Below are 19,114 nucleotides of genomic sequence, written 5' to 3'. Positions count from 1 at the left end.
GAATATTCATTGATTTTGATCGACCGTTCTTCTTGTACCACAAAAGTTAAACACATGCCATGTACTTTTCCAAAAAATGGAAAGTTGGAAACAACTTGGGACACATTTAAACTAAGAATACATTCAATGAAGCTTGAGATGTTTATAATGTTGCACTTTCTCTACAGGAAAGTATTGGATGAATATTAACCCATCATCAAACACTTCCACTCCTTCAATGACTAAAATCTCTCTTACTAGTAAAATATTTCTTTCCTGGATTAATTTCTTGTTTGTTATTATTCAGCAGCTTCATATTTACATAACTCAGACTCTTAATGTAAAGGGCGGATTATCAATATCTCTACATTAAAAAATTCATGAAACACACTCTTGCTTGGCAACTATATTTGCCAAAGAAATAGTATATTCATGTGTACCTATGAAATTATGTAGGGAACAGTTTAATTGGGAGTGCTTCAGGAAGATAAACTGTTAAAAACATCTATTACTTATTATTAGTTTCAGAAAATTATTGATCAAGCTGTATGAACTTTGCCCACAATGAATAGAATTCATGGTTATGTGCAGCTATACATATGCACTTCAATGCATATGTGACATAAAATCAAACACCCATTAACAATAGTGAACAGCTTAGGTCAAAAAATTACTATTAAATTCAATGTCAAGAGTTGAAAGCTCACTTATTGTATTTTTCATTTCAAAGGCTCAACTTTATGCCCAGCAATTATAAGGGCCGTTTTTCAACATAATTAAAAATAATTGACTTATAAAGTGAATTAAAGACTTATTTCATAGTACTAATTTTCCGGACAGTTGCAACTTCTTAAGGATGCTGTCAACATTTTTTATAACCTAAATAGTAATTACGTTGTCTTCCTATAATTCCATTTTATTTTCACCTTTCCCCTATATTTTAAAATTACATAGCACCTCTGTGTTACTGTTGTTCAAAAACAAAGGATGATAACTTTATTAGACATGTATGAGAATCAAATTATAATTGGGAAAACATTTATGCATATAAAATTTAAAGTGACCCATATCCCCACAGAGTAAGTAAATTATTATTCAAAACACCATGACAAGATAATTTCATTGAAATGTTGATTCAGTTATTAAATTTTCTTTTCATATCATCTCATTTCCAAAGAAGAAAGAGAATAATTAAAATGCATTAGAAAGAAATTTCATATTTTAATCAATAGAACAGAGATGTTCAAGCTAGGGCCTAAAGAAAATTATTGAGGTTAACTTGCCATCCATGGTAGTGGACCAAAAGTCTGCAGGTATTCCAAACAAAAAGTGGGACAGAGAATGAAAAGTCTGCACACCTCGGTTCTAGATTATTAGAGCACAATATTTCAAATGAAAATAGTGGATCACCAACAATCCAGAATAATACCACATGATTTAAGAAAAATGTACTTAATTTTAAACTTCATGAGCATCTTTTAAAGAAACTGCAGGAGATGCCCCAACAGTGACTTTTAACGGAGTCTTCCGCTAATGTGCATTTCAATGCAACAATTTCGGAGTGGAAAATCATTGCATGATTTGTTGCATTGAAATGCACATTGGCGGATGACTCCATTAAAAGTTACTGTTGCGGCATCTCCCGCAGGTTCTTCAGAATTTGTGAAGGTATAAACAGCCGAAGTGTTTAAAAAAGGCTTTAACCTCGTGGACTGTGGTGTGTTGCACACAACTACGAATGCCTGTGACATTGTATGCACGGTATTTCATCACAGCCTCTAGTTCCTTTAAAGCCCCCAAAATATCAGAATTTAAGAGGATGCCAAGATAGCTTAACTGGCTAAAGCATTCGACCGCACATTCAGGGATCCAGGTTTGAATCCTGGTCAAGGCAAATGATTTTTACACTCTGAAATTGTTGCATTCATAAGCATCAATATTGAATACATAAACCCTTGTATTTGCTACGTTACCTTTGAATCAGTGGAATCAGCAAATTTGAGAACATCTCGCATCAAGACATCTATTTCATCTAAAGATACAGGTGTTGGACTATCAGATATGGAAGAGGGTAATTCATTGGACTCATTGTTTATTCCCTGATTTTCTATAAATATGGAGTAAAGTTCACTAAGAGCACAGCCTTTTCGGACTAGAGATTCCAGAAGAGACCACTTCTGTTTGTCCATTTGCCTGAAAGTGTGAAATGTAAATTATTAATTGTCATAATAGCATAAAAATATCACATAAAAGCAAAATGCATTTGATTGAGCCACAATCACTGGCTTTTGTAATTCATAAAGCATTGAATTTGAGATTAAAAATCAATTTTTGCTGAGTTCGTGCTTAGAAGAAAGTTAAAATTGAACTTAAAATTTTTTTTAGCCCTAGTGGGCATATTTTTTACTCCAAATAACTTTGATGACTCAAGAAGAAATTAATATTGCTTCAATATCATGGACCAATTATGAACTCAGCTGGAACAAGCAGCATTTTTGAAAGATAAACTAGTACTTACAAAAGTATCTCAGTTATCTAGGTTTGAACAACTCAGATGACTTTGGGGATATTCATAACTGGACTACTGTTTGTATTTGGAGAACTGCAAGGTGAAGTTTCACTCTAGTGTTAAACTTTAAGCAATGAACCACTGTAACAAACTCCTTGAATTGGAAGATGTGCACTATGGTGGAGCAATCTTGAGCAGCACATAATATGCCAAATTTATTATTTATATTCACTCAAAAGAAAAAAATTCCATACCCTTTTATTTTACTAGCATCAGGTCGATTATCCACTTTCATCCCGTAATAAGCAAGAAGAGAAGGTTGATTCACAGCCTTGATAACTGCATCAGCAACAATCACAATCTGACGTAAAATAGAAATGATTTTCTCCTGTTTGCAGTCGTCTCCAACCTCCTTTTCCCCATCATCACCGTGACTGCCTTTCTCTGAGCTTGCGCTCGCCTTTTCATCTATTTCCTTTTCCCCTTCCTTTCCCTTCTCCGCCTCCTTCCCTCCTTCTGATGCCTTGTTGGCCCCTTTCTTCCCACTGTCCTTCTTCTTTTCTTTCAGTTTTTCTTTCTCTGCTTCCAGGGACTGCAGACGAGCTACATGAACGGCTAAGTGATCAGGGTGAGAGGACTTGAGCTCTTCATACAAAGCAGTACTTTGCTGGATCAATTCTGTAAAAGAGGATTACAAAAAAACACTCTGGTCACAGCTTGAACACTTGACACTATGGTTAACCTGGCATCATGAATGAAGCCCTTTAACTTGGCAGTGCATTCCAAAGAAGTATCAACTCAAAATACCACCAATAAGTATTGCTTCACCTTGCCCAAAGAATTCATTAAATCAACCAATATTACTACATATTTTTCTTAATGTAACAATTAATTATAAGTTTTCAATTAAAAATTCACATCTAGCAATTTGTCCCAATCTCACCTGAATTAAGATGATTTGTTATTATATTCATTACCAAAATTGTGGAAAATCTAAATAAATTCTAAGTATAGGGTTTTCTTTTGGAAAATACACATCTATCAACCTCAGAGTAAACCTGCAAATAGAGCTACAATTATAGACAAACAAATATTGTCACTCTTGAATGATGAAAGGAAGTAGTTTTAAAAATCTATTTTCCCTGATGAGATTATGATGAGGCATTTTATAGTCATTTTATGTCAATTGTTATTAATAGAGTCAAGGATTCTTTGATCAGTTGATGTACTAAATTAAAGATAATCTACACTGCATGTTTTACATCTATTTTGGGAAAACATATCGCCTACAAAGAAAAATGAGACAGAGGTTTCTTGAAGAATAATCTCAAATGAAAGTTCACTTTAAGGCCAGATTACAGAAGTGCTTGTAAATGTAAATATTGAAGTATATGCAGTTTGTCCTATAGGAATCATATTATTAATTTCATCACTTTTCCTACTTCCATCTCCCTAATATACACTCTCCTTATGTCCTGCAGCAGTAAAAATTCATTATTTCAATAATTCAATGGACCAATAATAATTGCACTTGGAGATACAGTAAAATCATTGTAATAATACCTTTTTATCAATTTTACATAATGGATGAGGATAATGAAAGTCAGCATCATGTAAAAGTAAATTACGTAAAAATAAAGATACATTTTTAAACATTCTAATGTAGTGGCTTTCATATTACATCATACCTTGACAGATATATTCTAAACTAATGACTATCTTTGCAAGTACCATCCTGCAAGTGAAAGAAAATTTCTAGCCTTTTCTGATCCCTTCCCTCCCATGCAAAAAAACGTGCACTGTGTCTACCCCCACAACTAGCATATGACCCCTACCACAATTGAGAGAACCAAAAATTAAAATGAACAGCCTACATACCATTTGACAAAAACTGAGAGGGTTGAGATAAAGCTAAAATATATCTAAATGCTGGTAATTGAATTCCAGAAAGCCAAATCAGACCCTACTTGTTTTCCATTTAATTTTTGTTTGATTTATTTATCCATTGTGCGATTTGATCAAGATACTATTTTGCAAAGGAATTCATCTGCTTGTTTATCTTTATCATGAATACTTTCCTCATTATGAATATTCATTAAAAACATAAAATATAAGATAAATTAACATGCAAATTATACCTTACTCAAATTATATTTAGGAGACATAAATCAAGAAAAATATTAATGAACAGCACATATGGCTAGCTTTTGTTCACAGCAATTCATTTGTTAACATTTGAAAACTTCATTAAAATTTTAGGTTGATTATTAATCAAATGCATCTCCAAGGTATTCTGCTGCATAACAGCAGAAGAGAAGCACCTAAGTTGCACTGTAATTAGCTTCTCCAGAAAACTGGCATACCTTAGTGTGACATCCCAAGTCCTGCACCCTTCCCCTTATTCCATATTCTGTCAAGCTCCTTTTTCTGGCGAGAAATATTATACGAACAACCCCTAAGAGGTCTTTCAGGAGAGTCATGTTTATTTTTAGGCTACATCTTGATATCTCTATCCTTCTAATTTTATATGATGTCACATCTCCTGAACAGATGCTTAAATTATGACAAATCATCCAAAAACAGAAAAAATCTTCCAAATTCTAAGAAGTTAATGAGGCAACCAAGAAAATTAAATCTGTAATTACCCATTTTGGACAACCATGTTGTTTTGAGGTCTCTCAGAGCCTCACAATACTCATCCCATTTTGTCCTTTCCTTATCCTTGGAATCAACTTTGGGAGATGCAGATTTCTTAGGTGCCTCAGGAATTATGTATTTGAAGGGATAGACATCCTACAATGGAGGAAAGGTGAAAGATAATGATAATTTCAAGTATTTAATTAGTAAAAGGCTAGTTCATGTGACATCACTTAGGTCCAACCCAAAATAAAAACCTTCTTCCAGCAAAGAGACATGTTTGAGGGCGGTGATGGCTAAATGGAAACTAGTGACATTACATGATTAATTAATATCTGAAGTGATTTCAAAGATAAGGAAGCAATATCTCAGTTAATGTGCATCACCATTATTTTAAATGCCATGATTTTAAGTCGAGTCTATTGTATACATTACAAAACAAAACCTCAGAAGAAGCACACATAAAAACTATTTTTTGGAACAAAGTTAAATATTTGAATATTTGTTCATACCACTTTCTTCCCAATTTCATCCTTCGCATATGATATTGCCCCTGACAGGTATTGTCCATAAGTAGAACTTTTGATAGATCTGAAAAAGTGAGATTAAGATAAAACACAAAATTAAAGTCAACATTTTTACTTCATTAGAAAAATATGACTTCTTGATCTCTAGCATTAACAGTAAACCCTTGCAAATTCAGACTATATGGGGCCAGAGCTTGTGCCACTTAAGTGAAATCCAGATTAACCAAGGATTTGACAGATGTAATCTCAAGGATTCCTTTTCACCAATATTCTTTGTAATTGGTGACAACTTTAATAATATCCTATTTAAACAAAATACACTGCAGGATAATTTCAAACGTTATCTTGGTTATTCTTCAGTAACTTCAACAACAATGATAATACACTATAAGTCACTTAAGCAGTAACACTAACAGTAACTTTTTTAACCTATTTCCCTACATTAAGTAAATCAATCAGGCTTTTATTTGATAAAATGCAAGTCTAATATTAAAAATTGTGCTAGTTTTCTTTTGAAAATTTCAGTAGTGTGGCTCAGTTAATGCTTGATCTCTGGCATATGTAAATTATATCAAGATGCATGGGAAGAAGAGGGAAATATTTTGAAAAATCTACTTATATTCCTTTGGAGTTGCTTACATGTTACAATCTCCTGTAGAGTTCTCAAATGTCCACACTATTGTTGCATTTATGTGTCCAACATTTCATCTATAACATTTATGATAGTATCCAGGCTCTCCCAGACCTTTGAGATTTAGACAAATTTTTCAGTCTTCTCGTAAGATTCCTAAAATACATTTCCTGCTGCCAAAACACTATCAGCTATTTCTTCTACTATTAATGGTTGGAAGTCCACATTGACTCCATCAACATAAAGCCAGTCCTCAACAGCTTTAATATTTGCATTTGTATCCAAGGATATTTCCCCCGCAAGCTGCAAAAGTTCCTGATAACTGTAAGGTTCAAATCCTGTGAAAAGGAAATCAACCTCCTCTTTGCACAACATATTTTTCCAAAAAATAGCAATAGTGCATTGTTTCATCTGCCTCCACGAATCAGCAAGTTCAAGTACACAAACTTCAGATATACTTTTTTATATTCATTATTTTCCTCTGTCCCCTGCTGTCTTCAAGCCCATCATCACTTATCTCAAACAAACTCTAAAACTTCATTAAAAAAATGCAACCAGTTGCAAGCATTAATTACTCCTAATTCATCGGTTGAAATTGAAAGAAGTTGTATTTGGGAATAAAGCAATACACCTAACTTACCATTCCAAAATTGTCATCATCAGAATGGGAGGGGCTACTTTTCCAAAATCAAAACTGCTTTTACCTCATTCTTTGGAATTCCTAAAACATCGATTCAGTATATTGCAACTTTGGGAACAAAGTGATTGTGGAACCAGTCAATTGTGACAACTTTGATAAACCATGCACTTGCCAAATACCTATTAGCAGGTCATTAATTATTTTGCTCAGAGCTCTGGGTTTTTGAAATTACCCCACAACACTCTTCGACTTGTGGCAACCATCTAAATTATCACATGGAAATATCTAGGCTCCTTCTTCACTGCTTTTTCATCCAGGAGCTTAGGATTAACACTGAAAACAAGGTGTTTTTCTAGCAAATCTCACCATTACATGCCTGTTTTCATTTGAATTATACATTTCACATAATTGTAAATCTTGCAATGAAGTTCTCTGCATGTAAGTGTTCAGCAAGTTTTTTTGATTCATCTTGAATTTCAATACCATAAATTCCTGTCACTTGATCATTGCTGGGCGCATTACCTAAGGACAACTTCTTCTAACTTTTCATCCTCCAGGAACTTAGTGTTTTCTGAGGTTTCTGGTCAATATTCTGGGCATCAACATCTAACTGGAGAGCATACACTTAAAACCTTCTTCTTTTTCAGATTAGAATCTTGTTTAGCAACTCATTAAGGAACGGTCTTTAGTGTATGACTGGACCCTGTCCAGATTAACAAGGTGCTTAGATTAACCACATATAGATTAACAAGGATTCACCATATTTCTTTGAGCATAATTAAAAAAATTCTTTCCTTCTTCTGAATAATGAAAAAATAAATTTGACTTATGCAAATTTACAAGAAAGTGAAACTTTTTGGAATCCATAATCCAACATAAGTTTGGCAAAAAATGAATTTTTCTGGCTCATACATAAGCCACTTAAGAATACTACCTTGATCAAAAAGTTCCCGGAATAACCACCGTGTGCCGCGCCCATCGTTCCGATTTGAGTTCTGTTTTTTTTGTTAAATTGGTACATCTGTTGTTGATATTCCCTTTAAATCTTAGTGTCATAACTTGACATTTGCAAAAGTTACGTAGCCAAGAGTACATCTATCTCTGTGTGTGTTGGCGATTTTTTACAATTGCAGAAATGGATTTAAATTTGCAACAACGAACTTGTATTAAATTTTGCGTAAAAAACGGATTTAGTGGCGCACGGACGTTGGAAATGTTGGAAAAGTGTTTCGGCAACGATTCTCTAAAAAAAACGGTCGTTTACCAGTGGCACGAGCGGTTCAGAAGTGGTCGTGAGTCAATCGAAGATGATGAACGCAGTGGCAGACCATCGACATCGAAAGTCGGTGAAAAAATTGATAAAGTTAAAGAAATGTTGGTCAATAACCGCAAATTAACCATCAGAGAAATAGCGGAGGACTTGAACATTGCCTATGGATCCGCCCAAGACATTGTGGTTAATGATTTGGGTTTCCGTCGTGTAGCAGCAAAGTTGGTGCCAAAAGACCTCAATTTCATGCAAAAAAGAGACCGTGTTGACGTCGCAAAAGACATGATTTGCGAGGCTGAATCCGATCCCACATTCATCAAAAGGATCATTACTGGAGACGAGACGTGGGTTTATGAGTACGACACGCAATCCAGACATCAGGCAAGTGAATGGCGTTCACCAAATGAGCCGAGACCAAAAAAACCACGTCGTTTTCAGTCAAAAAAGAAGGCAATGCTGACGGTTTTCATGGATTACAACGGTGTAGTGCATCATGAATTTTTGCCAGAAGGCCAGACAGTAAACAAAGAGTATTATTTGGGCGTTATGAGACGTTTGCGTGAAGCAATTCGCCGAAAGAGACCAGAAATGTGGGCAGAAAACTCGTGGATTTTGCACCATGATAACGCACCGTCACACAGTGCTATCATTATTCGTAATTTTTTGACGAAAAATGCAACAAATACCATCCAACAGCCACCGAATTCACCTGATTTGGCTCCCTGTGACTTCTTTCTGTTCAATCGAGTTAAAAAACCATTACGGGGAACGCGTTTTAGCAGCCGAGAGGAAGTAATGGAAAAATCGCAGGAAGCACTGATGGACATACCGAAAACCGAATATAAAAAAATGTTTCGAGGATTGGATCAAGCGCTGGCATAAGTGTGTTGCAGTCGATGGGGATTACTTTGAAGGGGACAATATAGATTTAGATGAATAAACTTGTATTTTTAATTTTCTGAATAAATTCCGGGAAATTTTTGATCAAGGTAGTATGTGAGTATGAAGTTTTATTTTATCGCTTTTCAACCACTTCTATTGAGTTAATAACTTATTTTTACACAGGTCTGTGTGTGTCCCTATGTGCTGTTATTCTGTTGGCCATTTTTTGCTCATTTGACCTGAACTTAAGGAAAATATCAGGGGATCCTCATGGTGGGAGGCCAGTACGTTAGCCCCCGCACCATCTCGATATCGATAAATATCAGGGGATCGAGATGGTGCGGGGGCTAACGTACTGGCCTCCCACCATGAGGGCGCGGGTTCAAATCCCGGCGGTGTTGAATATTTTTCAGAGGTATCTCGATCCCTACTTGAGGTGCTTTGTGGGGGGCACTTTGAGTGAGTACGCCGTCCGTCGGATGGGACGTTAAACTGCGGACCCCTTGGCGCCTTTCGTAAAGAGTAGGCTAATGCCGATGCCGGGTTTCTCTCCACCCTTCATCCTTTCCTATCCATCCCCTATGGCGCAAATGACCTTAGCTGTCGGTCGCCTCCCCTCAAAACTACTACTACTACTACTACTAGATATACATTTATGGTTAATAAAAGATTTAACTTGTACTTGAGGCATTCATATTTTAAACCAAATCACAATTATGAAAAGTTTAAATGCTTAAATATTTTTAAATATAAAATAGATTCAAATGCAACCCAACCATAAATGGGAGTATAATTTGAAAATTGACTGTTGGCAAGGAGAAATGTCCAATATGTTGAATTTTCCCTCCCAACCTTACACATATACTTATACAAAGACTTGAAACATAAAATGATTTTGTTTCAATAGTACAAAAGCAAACATTTCTGTTGATTATCTTGCCAATCTCAAACGCAAATTTTCCATTTGAAAAAAACATTATGACATTTTTTTCCAAAATTGTTTGCCTCACAAATGAGCGCTCTAAATTGTGGAGTGCAATTTAGGTTAACGGGGACACGTTCCCACAATCAAATAAGATAATGATGTAATTTACTTCTCATTGGAAATGGGAGCAATGTAGATGGGCAGAATAGAACCAGGTGAGAGTTGTGTCACAGGCATTTTTTTTCCCCCAGAATGCGGTCCAGATGCTGATGATGATCCTGTAGATGGTGATCCAGCTGAGAGCATTGCCTGCGAATATGAAGCATACACGTCCAACGAGATTGGAGAGGGCAGCCTTTGGGACAGGAGCAAGGGGAGATCAGTGAGTCTCTCAAGGGCATCACGGCGCTCATGGCGTACATGCAGTCGGAGAGTGAAGTCACCCTTCTCCACTTTGGCCACGTACTGAAATCAAGGAACGCCAAAGTCAGGCTTCAGAAGTAATAATATTAAGTACTCCTTATGTATTAGGAACACAAATGTCAACGTGGAAATTCTACTATCTTTTTTACATTGATCAATTTTCTCAACTCAATATTCTCAAACAATAATATGACAGACAGCTCAGTTAGAGAAATATGACACTATTCCTAGCAATACTGAATATTCAAGGTCTCTCAATCATTTTCATTGTTCCAGAAAGCACTTTAATTTACAGACCAATTTTCTTAGAACCAATTAAAGCACCGAGAATGGGTTGTATCATCTTAAATTTTATGAATTCATTGTTGTCTACAAGAATAATAATAACATTTTTTAACCATTATAAAGATAAATTAGGTTTTGCACAAATAAATTATATGAGGTCACCTAAATACCAAAATAAAACAATGTTTTTATTCAAACTATAACATAATTACGTATGTAACTGCTCTGAAAAATTAACTATAGAAGTACCTAATATTGTGGTATTATAAATTGGAGTAGGCATTTTAGTCTAAGAGGTGTACATATATTAGATTTCATAAGATTAACACTAATAATTAATCACCTTGCATGGATAGGCATCACCTGCAGCAATCAGCTGTTTATTGGAATCAAAAATCATCCAAAGTTGGGATTCAAATTCTGACTCATACAGAAGATCACTCAATAATGTACTGAAATGAGATAACATAAATTTTAAGACAAAGCTAGATCAAAAATAAAATACATCCATAGAGGGCACTAACATGAGAATACAAATTTTGAGATTTATGGATGTCATGCAAAGATCTCTCAGTCAAGCAAATTATTTTTGTACCCACATATTCAGAAGAAAACTTTACATTAACTAACATAAAAACTGGAATTACAACAAGTACAAAGTTTTCAGCCTTAGATAAGAATTTTCATCATCATTAAGTAAACATATCTAGTGGAAAATAAGTCAGGAGCAACTTACTTCCAACATAACAACTAGTTTGGATACCACAGTGTAACTTAAAATTAAATAGAATCTTACCTGTTTGGAGTTATTTCTGTTGCCTTTGCAACATGGAAATCATAAGTCAAATGCAATTCATAAATTTGTCTTCCAGGTGGAATGACATCGCGTGTAGTTAATGGCCCAATTTTAGATTCAGTAGGCCTAAAATAAAATTAATTATTAGCCACAAACAGCCACAGTTGTGCATGCAAAATAGTCGAGCATCAATGAACTTAAGAAAGAAATAATCAATCAATCAAGAGTGTTTTAAATTTTGCCACCACAAAGCATGGATTCTAACCTGAGTACTAGAACTTGATTTTTGAGGGAAACAGCTGGAGCTACATCTTCATGACGGAGACTACTTCGCACTTCCACCTGCATTATTCCTTCACCTCCATGCATGGAAACCACTGGATGCTCTGGACGAAGACCATGGAACTCTATTGAATAATCCAGCCATGCTTTCCCTAAGCTAGCCCACCATTTGGCTACCACTACTTCCAAAACTACCCCACCCTGAAATGATCATTGACAGAACATTGCTTAGAAACTATTAAAATAGAAAACTTGGATAACACTGCTTAAGAAATTTCTAGGAAAAAAATAATAAAAGGCAGTTTGATAGCAAAAAGCAAAATAAAAATTTGATAAACTAAAGAGAAACATTCTTTTTTATTTCTACTAATCCATTATTGAAGAATTATACCACATGCCTAAAAGTGTTAATACCAGGTCTTTCATTAAAAGAAAATCTTGTTACAATCGTAAATACTCGAAATATATTCTTCATAGCCAAGATAATCATTGTTTAAGTCTCACTGGAAAAATGGAAAAATCTCAGCTGAGCTTTTTTCAATGGTGACCTAAAAGAGTCTCACATGGGCAGGAAAATACATATTTTGGAAATTCAATACTCTTTCCCAGCAAATTTGTTGTGGGACTTAACTATCAATTAGCATACTTACCCATAAATCCCCATGCATAATAACTATGGTTCAATTGAAAAATTCTCTATTTTGCTCCTCTGTGAAGATTACAAAAGTAGAGGTTTGCAAGCTGGGACAACTGCCAAGAGACACAGGCTGCCATAATTTTTGTAAATATTTCCCAAGGTACTGCATTGGCTGAGACATTTCTGCCTACATTAAGCATTAAATTTTGAAATTGGTCATTTTGTAAACAATGGGACTTTCAAAATTAAAAGTGATGAAAATATGTAGTATTCATACATCATGAGATGAGATATCAGCTCAGTTATAGACAGTGTTGACGCAAACTCTCTCATTGAAATCTTTTTCCATTCCCCAGTGAAAGGCTCTGTCCCCTCGCCAACATTAGAAATGCCTAATAACCCCAGACATTTCTGATCTTGATAGCCAAAACAGAGAACTATTTCATTTTTTAACACCATTACTTTCATTACATCTCCTCAATCTATAATCTTATGGATGCTTGACGAGTAATTATGAACTGCAAAAAGCTTGTGACATCATGGTGAATATTGGGTACATTTTTGGGTAACAACCATTTCCATGTTGATACATTATTCAATCTTGAAAAACTGATACAGGGGCATCAGGAGCAGAGGCATTTAAAACCAAAATTGGAAGGCCTAGTTACTATCATTAGACATAATAGTAATCTTCTATTATTTAGAAAATTACTATCTACTATGAATCTATGCACTTTGATTCACCACATGTGGTCTTGAATTAAGGATTTGTGGAGGGAAAGATGGTATTTGATGGTGGGTAGTGTTTATTAATATCAGTGACCTGGCGCAGGTGTTTTGAGTTAGGTATAAAAGTAACTCAGATGCTCTGTAATTTCAATGCCATCTGACAACACAAGTTTATTGGCTACCTGAATAGAGTGGAACCTCGCTTAACGAGCACCTCGCATAGCGAGTAATTTGCATTTTGAGTGACAAGATAAAGGGAATTACCGGAATGATTGCATGCTGCTACTTCAGCTTGTGTTTAGCACTGGTTTCACTAGCCTTGGCTGGTGATCATATATTTTTCCAAACTTGTGTTCAGGTTTATTACTAGTGATTCTTTGGTGCAAAATTTAATAATATTTTGTGCATAGTTCTAAAATTGACCCCAAAGAAAAAGTCATTGAAAACCGGGAACAAGATGTGACCATTACTGATCTAGAATGCACATCATCAATCAATCAACATCAACGATTTGCATTTTCTTCAAAACCAAGGACAAAATTAAGGAGATAGATTCTTAAAAGAAAGTGACAAGAATATCTATGAAATGGGCACACATTTTCAATGATGTTGAAAGGTTACTTATCATATGGATAAAAGAAAAGCAATGCAATGAGAAACTAAAAACGAGAATATCATTTGTGTGAAGGGGAAAGTGATCTTTGATAACCTTGTTTAGAAGATGTCAGAATTATCAATGGCTGAACAAGTATTTTAGGGGACCCATGAATGCTTTGAGAAGTTTACGAGAAGAACCGGCATCCAGGATGTTGTGAGACATGGTGAAGCAGCAAGCTCTGAGTCAAAGGCAACAGAGAACTTCATTGGTGACAAGAAACTTGTAGATTTTGAGGGTTATTGGCCCTGAAAAGGTATTTAACTGTGACGAAATGGGTCTCTTCTGGAAGAAGATACCAAAGTGAACCTATATTTCTACACGTAACAGTAGAAGAAAATGCATTGCCCAGTCACAAGCCAATCAAAGGTTGTCTCACGCTGTTATTTTGTACAAATGCAAGCAATGATTTGAAAATTAAAACCCTGCTTATTTACCATTCAGAAAGTCCGAGAGCCTTCGAGAGTGTTAAGTCCAAAATAGCAAGCTAAATGTGATGTGAAGATCATAAGAAACTATTGCATGTGTGTAAGGCATTGCCCTAATAAGGCAGTGGTGATGTACATCAAAAATTTATTTAATGATAAATCTGAGTTGCACTTTTACAAAATTTTGAAGCATCAGCAAAAACAAATGTCTCTAGAAGACTTCCTTGTGAAAAGGAATTAGGAATGTAGCATAAATAATATACTATTTATTTTGATTCTTATTTTTTCAAAGTTTGCATTCCTGGATGCTTCATTCCACTGTAGAAGAAAAGATAAATATGATTCACAATCCTAAACAATGTACATGTAATTTTCTTTGAATGAATCTTTTACCTAATTTTTTTTGGCATGGAATGCATTACCATATTTTACATTAATTCGTATGCCAAATTTGTGTAACTAAAAAAGTATTTCACATTACGATAACAACCGTGGAACAAATTATACTCGTCGTATGAGGTTCCACTGCACTTGGAAATTTCATACACAACTGCCCTCAGCACAGAGATCCTTGCCTAGTTGATGGCCACAAAATCTTATTTCTGGATGACGTGTTCTTTCCCTGCAAACCACAGCATTTCCATTACAGAACCCCACCAAGGTGTCCCCATTTAAACTGCCCTTCAGATGTTAAAGCCACACAAAAATGACAGGCTGGCCTTAATAAATAAAGTAATCTCGTTTACTCATATTATGATGCTTACCTTTATGGAAAGTTCTTTTGTTAATTTTTCAGAATTCTTAATTGGTAAGAATCAAAGATATTTAATAAGCATCATTATAAGTTCAAGTAAAGGGGAAGCCTCAAACATATTTATTCACTTACTCTGACAGGGAATCCTTGTACCGCATCCAACTGGGGAGCCACATTAACCATTTTGTGGAATTCTAAAGTTTTGCAAACTAGCTGCGGACGTAGTTGGAGGCAATGGATGACAAAGCGACTGCTCCCACTGCAAGACATTCCACTGATAGCCTTTTCCCTCTCAGCAGGCAATTGAAGACGCACCACTGGGCAAAACAATTAACCAAAATAGAGATAATTACTAAGGAAGAATTCAACATTTGAATAGCATAAACATGTGAAGAAACTTCTTCCTTTCTCAAGGTAACAAGGAAGAGCGTAAATATAACAAGAACAAGATATTATCTAGAATAAAACTATCATTAACATCTGAACCTCAAGTTTTACTGTTTGCTCTCAAAACATCCCTATTAGGCTAAGCAAAAAATACTGAGCATTCAATATACGAACGCTCTAGGGAGAGAAATTTTTCTCAATACTTTCACAAAACTCTTAACAAGCAATCACAAAAAATATTATCTACATTTTGACTACGGCAAAAAGGAAGCATAACTACTCCACAATAACATATATTGCAGCAAGACCATGATTTTGATTGAGGCATCATCTTCAGGTTAGAATCACTTAACGATGGCACCCAGCATAAAAATCATGGTTGCCTTTACATAGACAACACTGTGGAATAGCAGAATGTCTTTCCCTCCACTGTGAATGAATCCCACCAAATGGAGCTTCAAATATTCTACATTACCATTTTATGTTAGAATAGCATATTACCACTACTTTCCACATTAAGAAATATGAATCAACTTTAAGACAGCAATTTGACTTGATTAATAGTAATTACTGCTTCAGTGTAATGTAAAACTACAATAATTATCACTGTCTATCGATGAATGCTTTCTCTTGCAAGGGCAAATTGTTCACCTGTAAAAACTATTCATTTATTTTGCTTACATTTCTTCAACCACTATTACCACAAAAGTTGAACAATTTAAAAATTAAAAGAAGGGGAAGGAGGGAATTAATCTCATTCCTCCCCAATTGTTCTTTTCCTATTTATTAACTTATCTCACACTTTTTAACAGGAAAACAGCCACAGTCCATACAGCTAACCAATTCCATGAAAAAAATGATTAAGTACATGCGTGTGGTGAATACAAGGCTATATTGGTCGGATTTTTACAGGGATGAGAATATATGATAATAACTTCTTAAATACATACTTACCAGAGAGACAGGATATTTTTCTCTCAAAGTCTTTTTGGGAGGAGTAACTATCACTGGGTGAGTGTATAGGTACATAGGAGGTCTGTTCAAAAAGTATCGAGAATTAAGAATTTTCGTGGGCTACGTATATTTCATTTTTGATTTCTAGTGGCGTTATATTGGTACTTACGTCTCTCACTTATGCCAAAAATTTTGGCCATTTTGAATATTCAGTTAATTGTTGACAGCTATTTTGTTTGGATGTGTATTGGCTTGTCTTCGATTTTTGCCCCTTCCCAAAAATGGATCAAAGAATCTGTGTCAAATTTTGTGTGAAAAATGAAATTAAGTGCGCAGACGCATTCCGAATTTTGACTGTGGCATATGGAGAAGCTACCTTGGACCGAAGCAACGTTTATCGCAGGTACAAAATGTTCTCATAGGGCCGAAAAGATGTGAAGGACGAAGAGCGTGCTGGACGCCCGAGCACGGCAACAACAGACGAAAACATTGATGAAGTGAAGAAAATAGTATTGGCCAATTGTCAAATCACCGTTAGAGAAGTTGATGAGAACCTAAACATATCGATTGCCATTCGATTTTTACCAATGATTTGGGCATGACACGGGTCGCCGCGGAATTCATACAAAAATTGCTCAATTTCGACCAAAAACAGCAATGCATTAACATTGCTAATGAGGTGTTGGATTCCTTCCACGAAGACCCAAATTTGCTCCAGAGGGTCATAACTGGGAACGAATCATGGATTTATGGTCATGACGAGGAAATTAAAGCTCAATCATCCCAATGGAAGCCGCAGCACAAGCCAAGACTGAAAAAAGCGCACCAAGTTCGGTCAAATGCGAAAGTTTTGCTTACAGTTTTCTTCGATTGCAGGGGCCCATGTGGTGCATCATGAGTTCTTGCCACAGGGTAGAACGGTAAATAAAGAATATTACCTGCAAGTTATGCGTAATTTGCACAAAGTAATCTGCCACAAACGCCTGGATTTGTGGAAGAACAAAAACTGGCTTTTGCACTATGACAACGCCCCTGCTCACACATCGTTACTTGTGCGCGAATTTTTGGCCAAAAACAATACACTAATGATGCTACAGCCACCGGATTCCCCAGATCTGGCCCCCAGTGACTTTTTCTTGTTCCCGAAACAGAAGAGGCTCATGAAAGGATGATGCTATGCTACAATGGACGAGTTAAAGACTGCATCGAAGGAGGAGCTGAACAAGATCACAAAAAATAATTTTTTGAAACGTTTAAAGGATTGGAGAAAAAACGTTGGCACAAGTGTATAATATCTAATGGGGATTACTTTGAAGGGGAAAAAATTGATATTCATTAATAAATAAATAATTTTTGAAAAAACACAAAAGTCGCAATACTTTTTCAACAGACCTTGTATATACAAATTCAATAAACATTGAAAGGCATTTTCTTGCATGTAAAAGAATAATGTCAATGGAACCCTTTTGAAATTTAGGATGCCATGGAAACCTTAGTTCTAGAATTTTGGCAAACACTACTACTACCACTGATGACCACTTCTTCAATGCTGAATGTCAAAACTTTCATTGATTGTATTGTGAAGGTTGGTGGCTTAAGATTTTGGGAGTTATTTTCAAGAGCAGACTGGATATAAAGAATTCAAAAACACTATTACACTCCCGGGACTTGCCATAAAAATACTGTTAATGGGTTATGGAAGGGCATTATGGAAAATGATTATAAGAGGAAAAACTCGAAGAAAAATTTGTATTAGTAGTATTTAGGGGAGGCGACCGACAGCTGAGGTCATTTGCGTAGACAAATTTGGGATGATTAGTTGTATTTGACTTTTTCATGTCAAAATTAAGTCAACTTAAGTTTCTTTTTAGAATTTCTTATTAATTCATTATCTGCTTCATAAACAAACTATTTCTTTTGCTTTCCAAAGTAGAAATGTTTCTTGCTCCAAATTAGGTACATGTTTTCCACCTCCTTTAATATTTTTCAAAGTGCATCAGAATCAGATCCTAGCCACATGAAAAGCTCCCAGAACATCGAAACAATATAGAAACAGAAAAAAATTAACTACTGGCAAAAACCATTAGAGATGACATTATAGAAATTATCATCTTACCTGCCCAAGTGGCATCCTCTGGCACCATGACAAAATGTCGTTGAATGCCTCCAGACTTGAAGTAGACATCACGGAATGAAAGTACAGGACGAGAAGACCCAGAGCTGGATAGTGGTATATGCTGAGGTCTTACTACTGTAATGGGAACCTCAAACACAGGCCCTTTGTCAGGACAGCTGATGTCATATGCTTTTACACTGAAAATGCAGAATGGAACAAAGTACATTAATATACACGGTAATAACCCTCATTTGCACTTTTCCAGGGAACCCAAAAAAAAGTGGAACGTGGTAAAATGCAAATAGCATGAAAAGGAGCATTGTCACTTTTACACGCTAAATTACTGACGTTATTGTCTACAGTATCATCAACATCATCATGGATAACCTTTTAACTAACTGGTATTTCTTCATCACAATCAATATAAAACACTGCCTTCCTAAAGCAGTTTACATATCACTTAATTTGCTTCCAATTCCAATATGAGGTGCAAGGGCATCCATTAGTCAGGACGAGATATGAATTTTTGTACAATCATTCTTTGATAATGCAGCTAAAATGAGTGAATCTTACCTAAATTCAGTGGTTGGAACTCACTAGTACAATTTGCAGGAAAAATTTGTCACTGTACATTTCTCAAGTGTACATTAGAAGTTTGGGCTAGGAAT

The 19,114-nt window shown here is 35.5% G+C and overlaps 1 protein-coding gene across 1 annotated transcript in view; it reads right to left on the bottom strand.

The window, feature by feature from the left end:
• The window catches only part of TppII (Tripeptidyl-peptidase II), a 53,480-nt gene that overhangs the window by 10,602 nt on the left and 23,764 nt on the right, over window positions 1–19,114 (bottom strand). Inside the window, exons 13-22 of the mRNA XM_071585423.1 lie at window positions 18,447–18,643; window positions 15,122–15,306; window positions 11,770–11,987; window positions 11,505–11,630; window positions 11,052–11,160; window positions 10,170–10,465; window positions 5,638–5,716; window positions 5,134–5,281; window positions 2,743–3,166; window positions 1,953–2,172 (exon numbers count right to left, since the gene is read on the bottom strand). Of these exons, the coding sequence (XP_071441524.1) occupies window positions 1,953–2,172; window positions 2,743–3,166; window positions 5,134–5,281; window positions 5,638–5,716; window positions 10,170–10,465; window positions 11,052–11,160; window positions 11,505–11,630; window positions 11,770–11,987; window positions 15,122–15,306; window positions 18,447–18,643 (2,002 nt within the window). The remainder of the gene's footprint in view (window positions 1–1,952; window positions 2,173–2,742; window positions 3,167–5,133; window positions 5,282–5,637; window positions 5,717–10,169; window positions 10,466–11,051; window positions 11,161–11,504; window positions 11,631–11,769; window positions 11,988–15,121; window positions 15,307–18,446; window positions 18,644–19,114) is intronic.

This window comes from Hetaerina americana, unplaced genomic scaffold (assembly GCF_022747635.1).
Source record: "Hetaerina americana unplaced genomic scaffold, ioHetAmer1.1.p SCAF_2, whole genome shotgun sequence".
Classification (NCBI taxonomy): Eukaryota; Metazoa; Arthropoda; class Insecta; order Odonata; family Calopterygidae; genus Hetaerina; species Hetaerina americana.
Note: the sequence above shows the minus strand (reverse complement) of the source record. Positions and strands in the feature narration are given on the sequence as shown.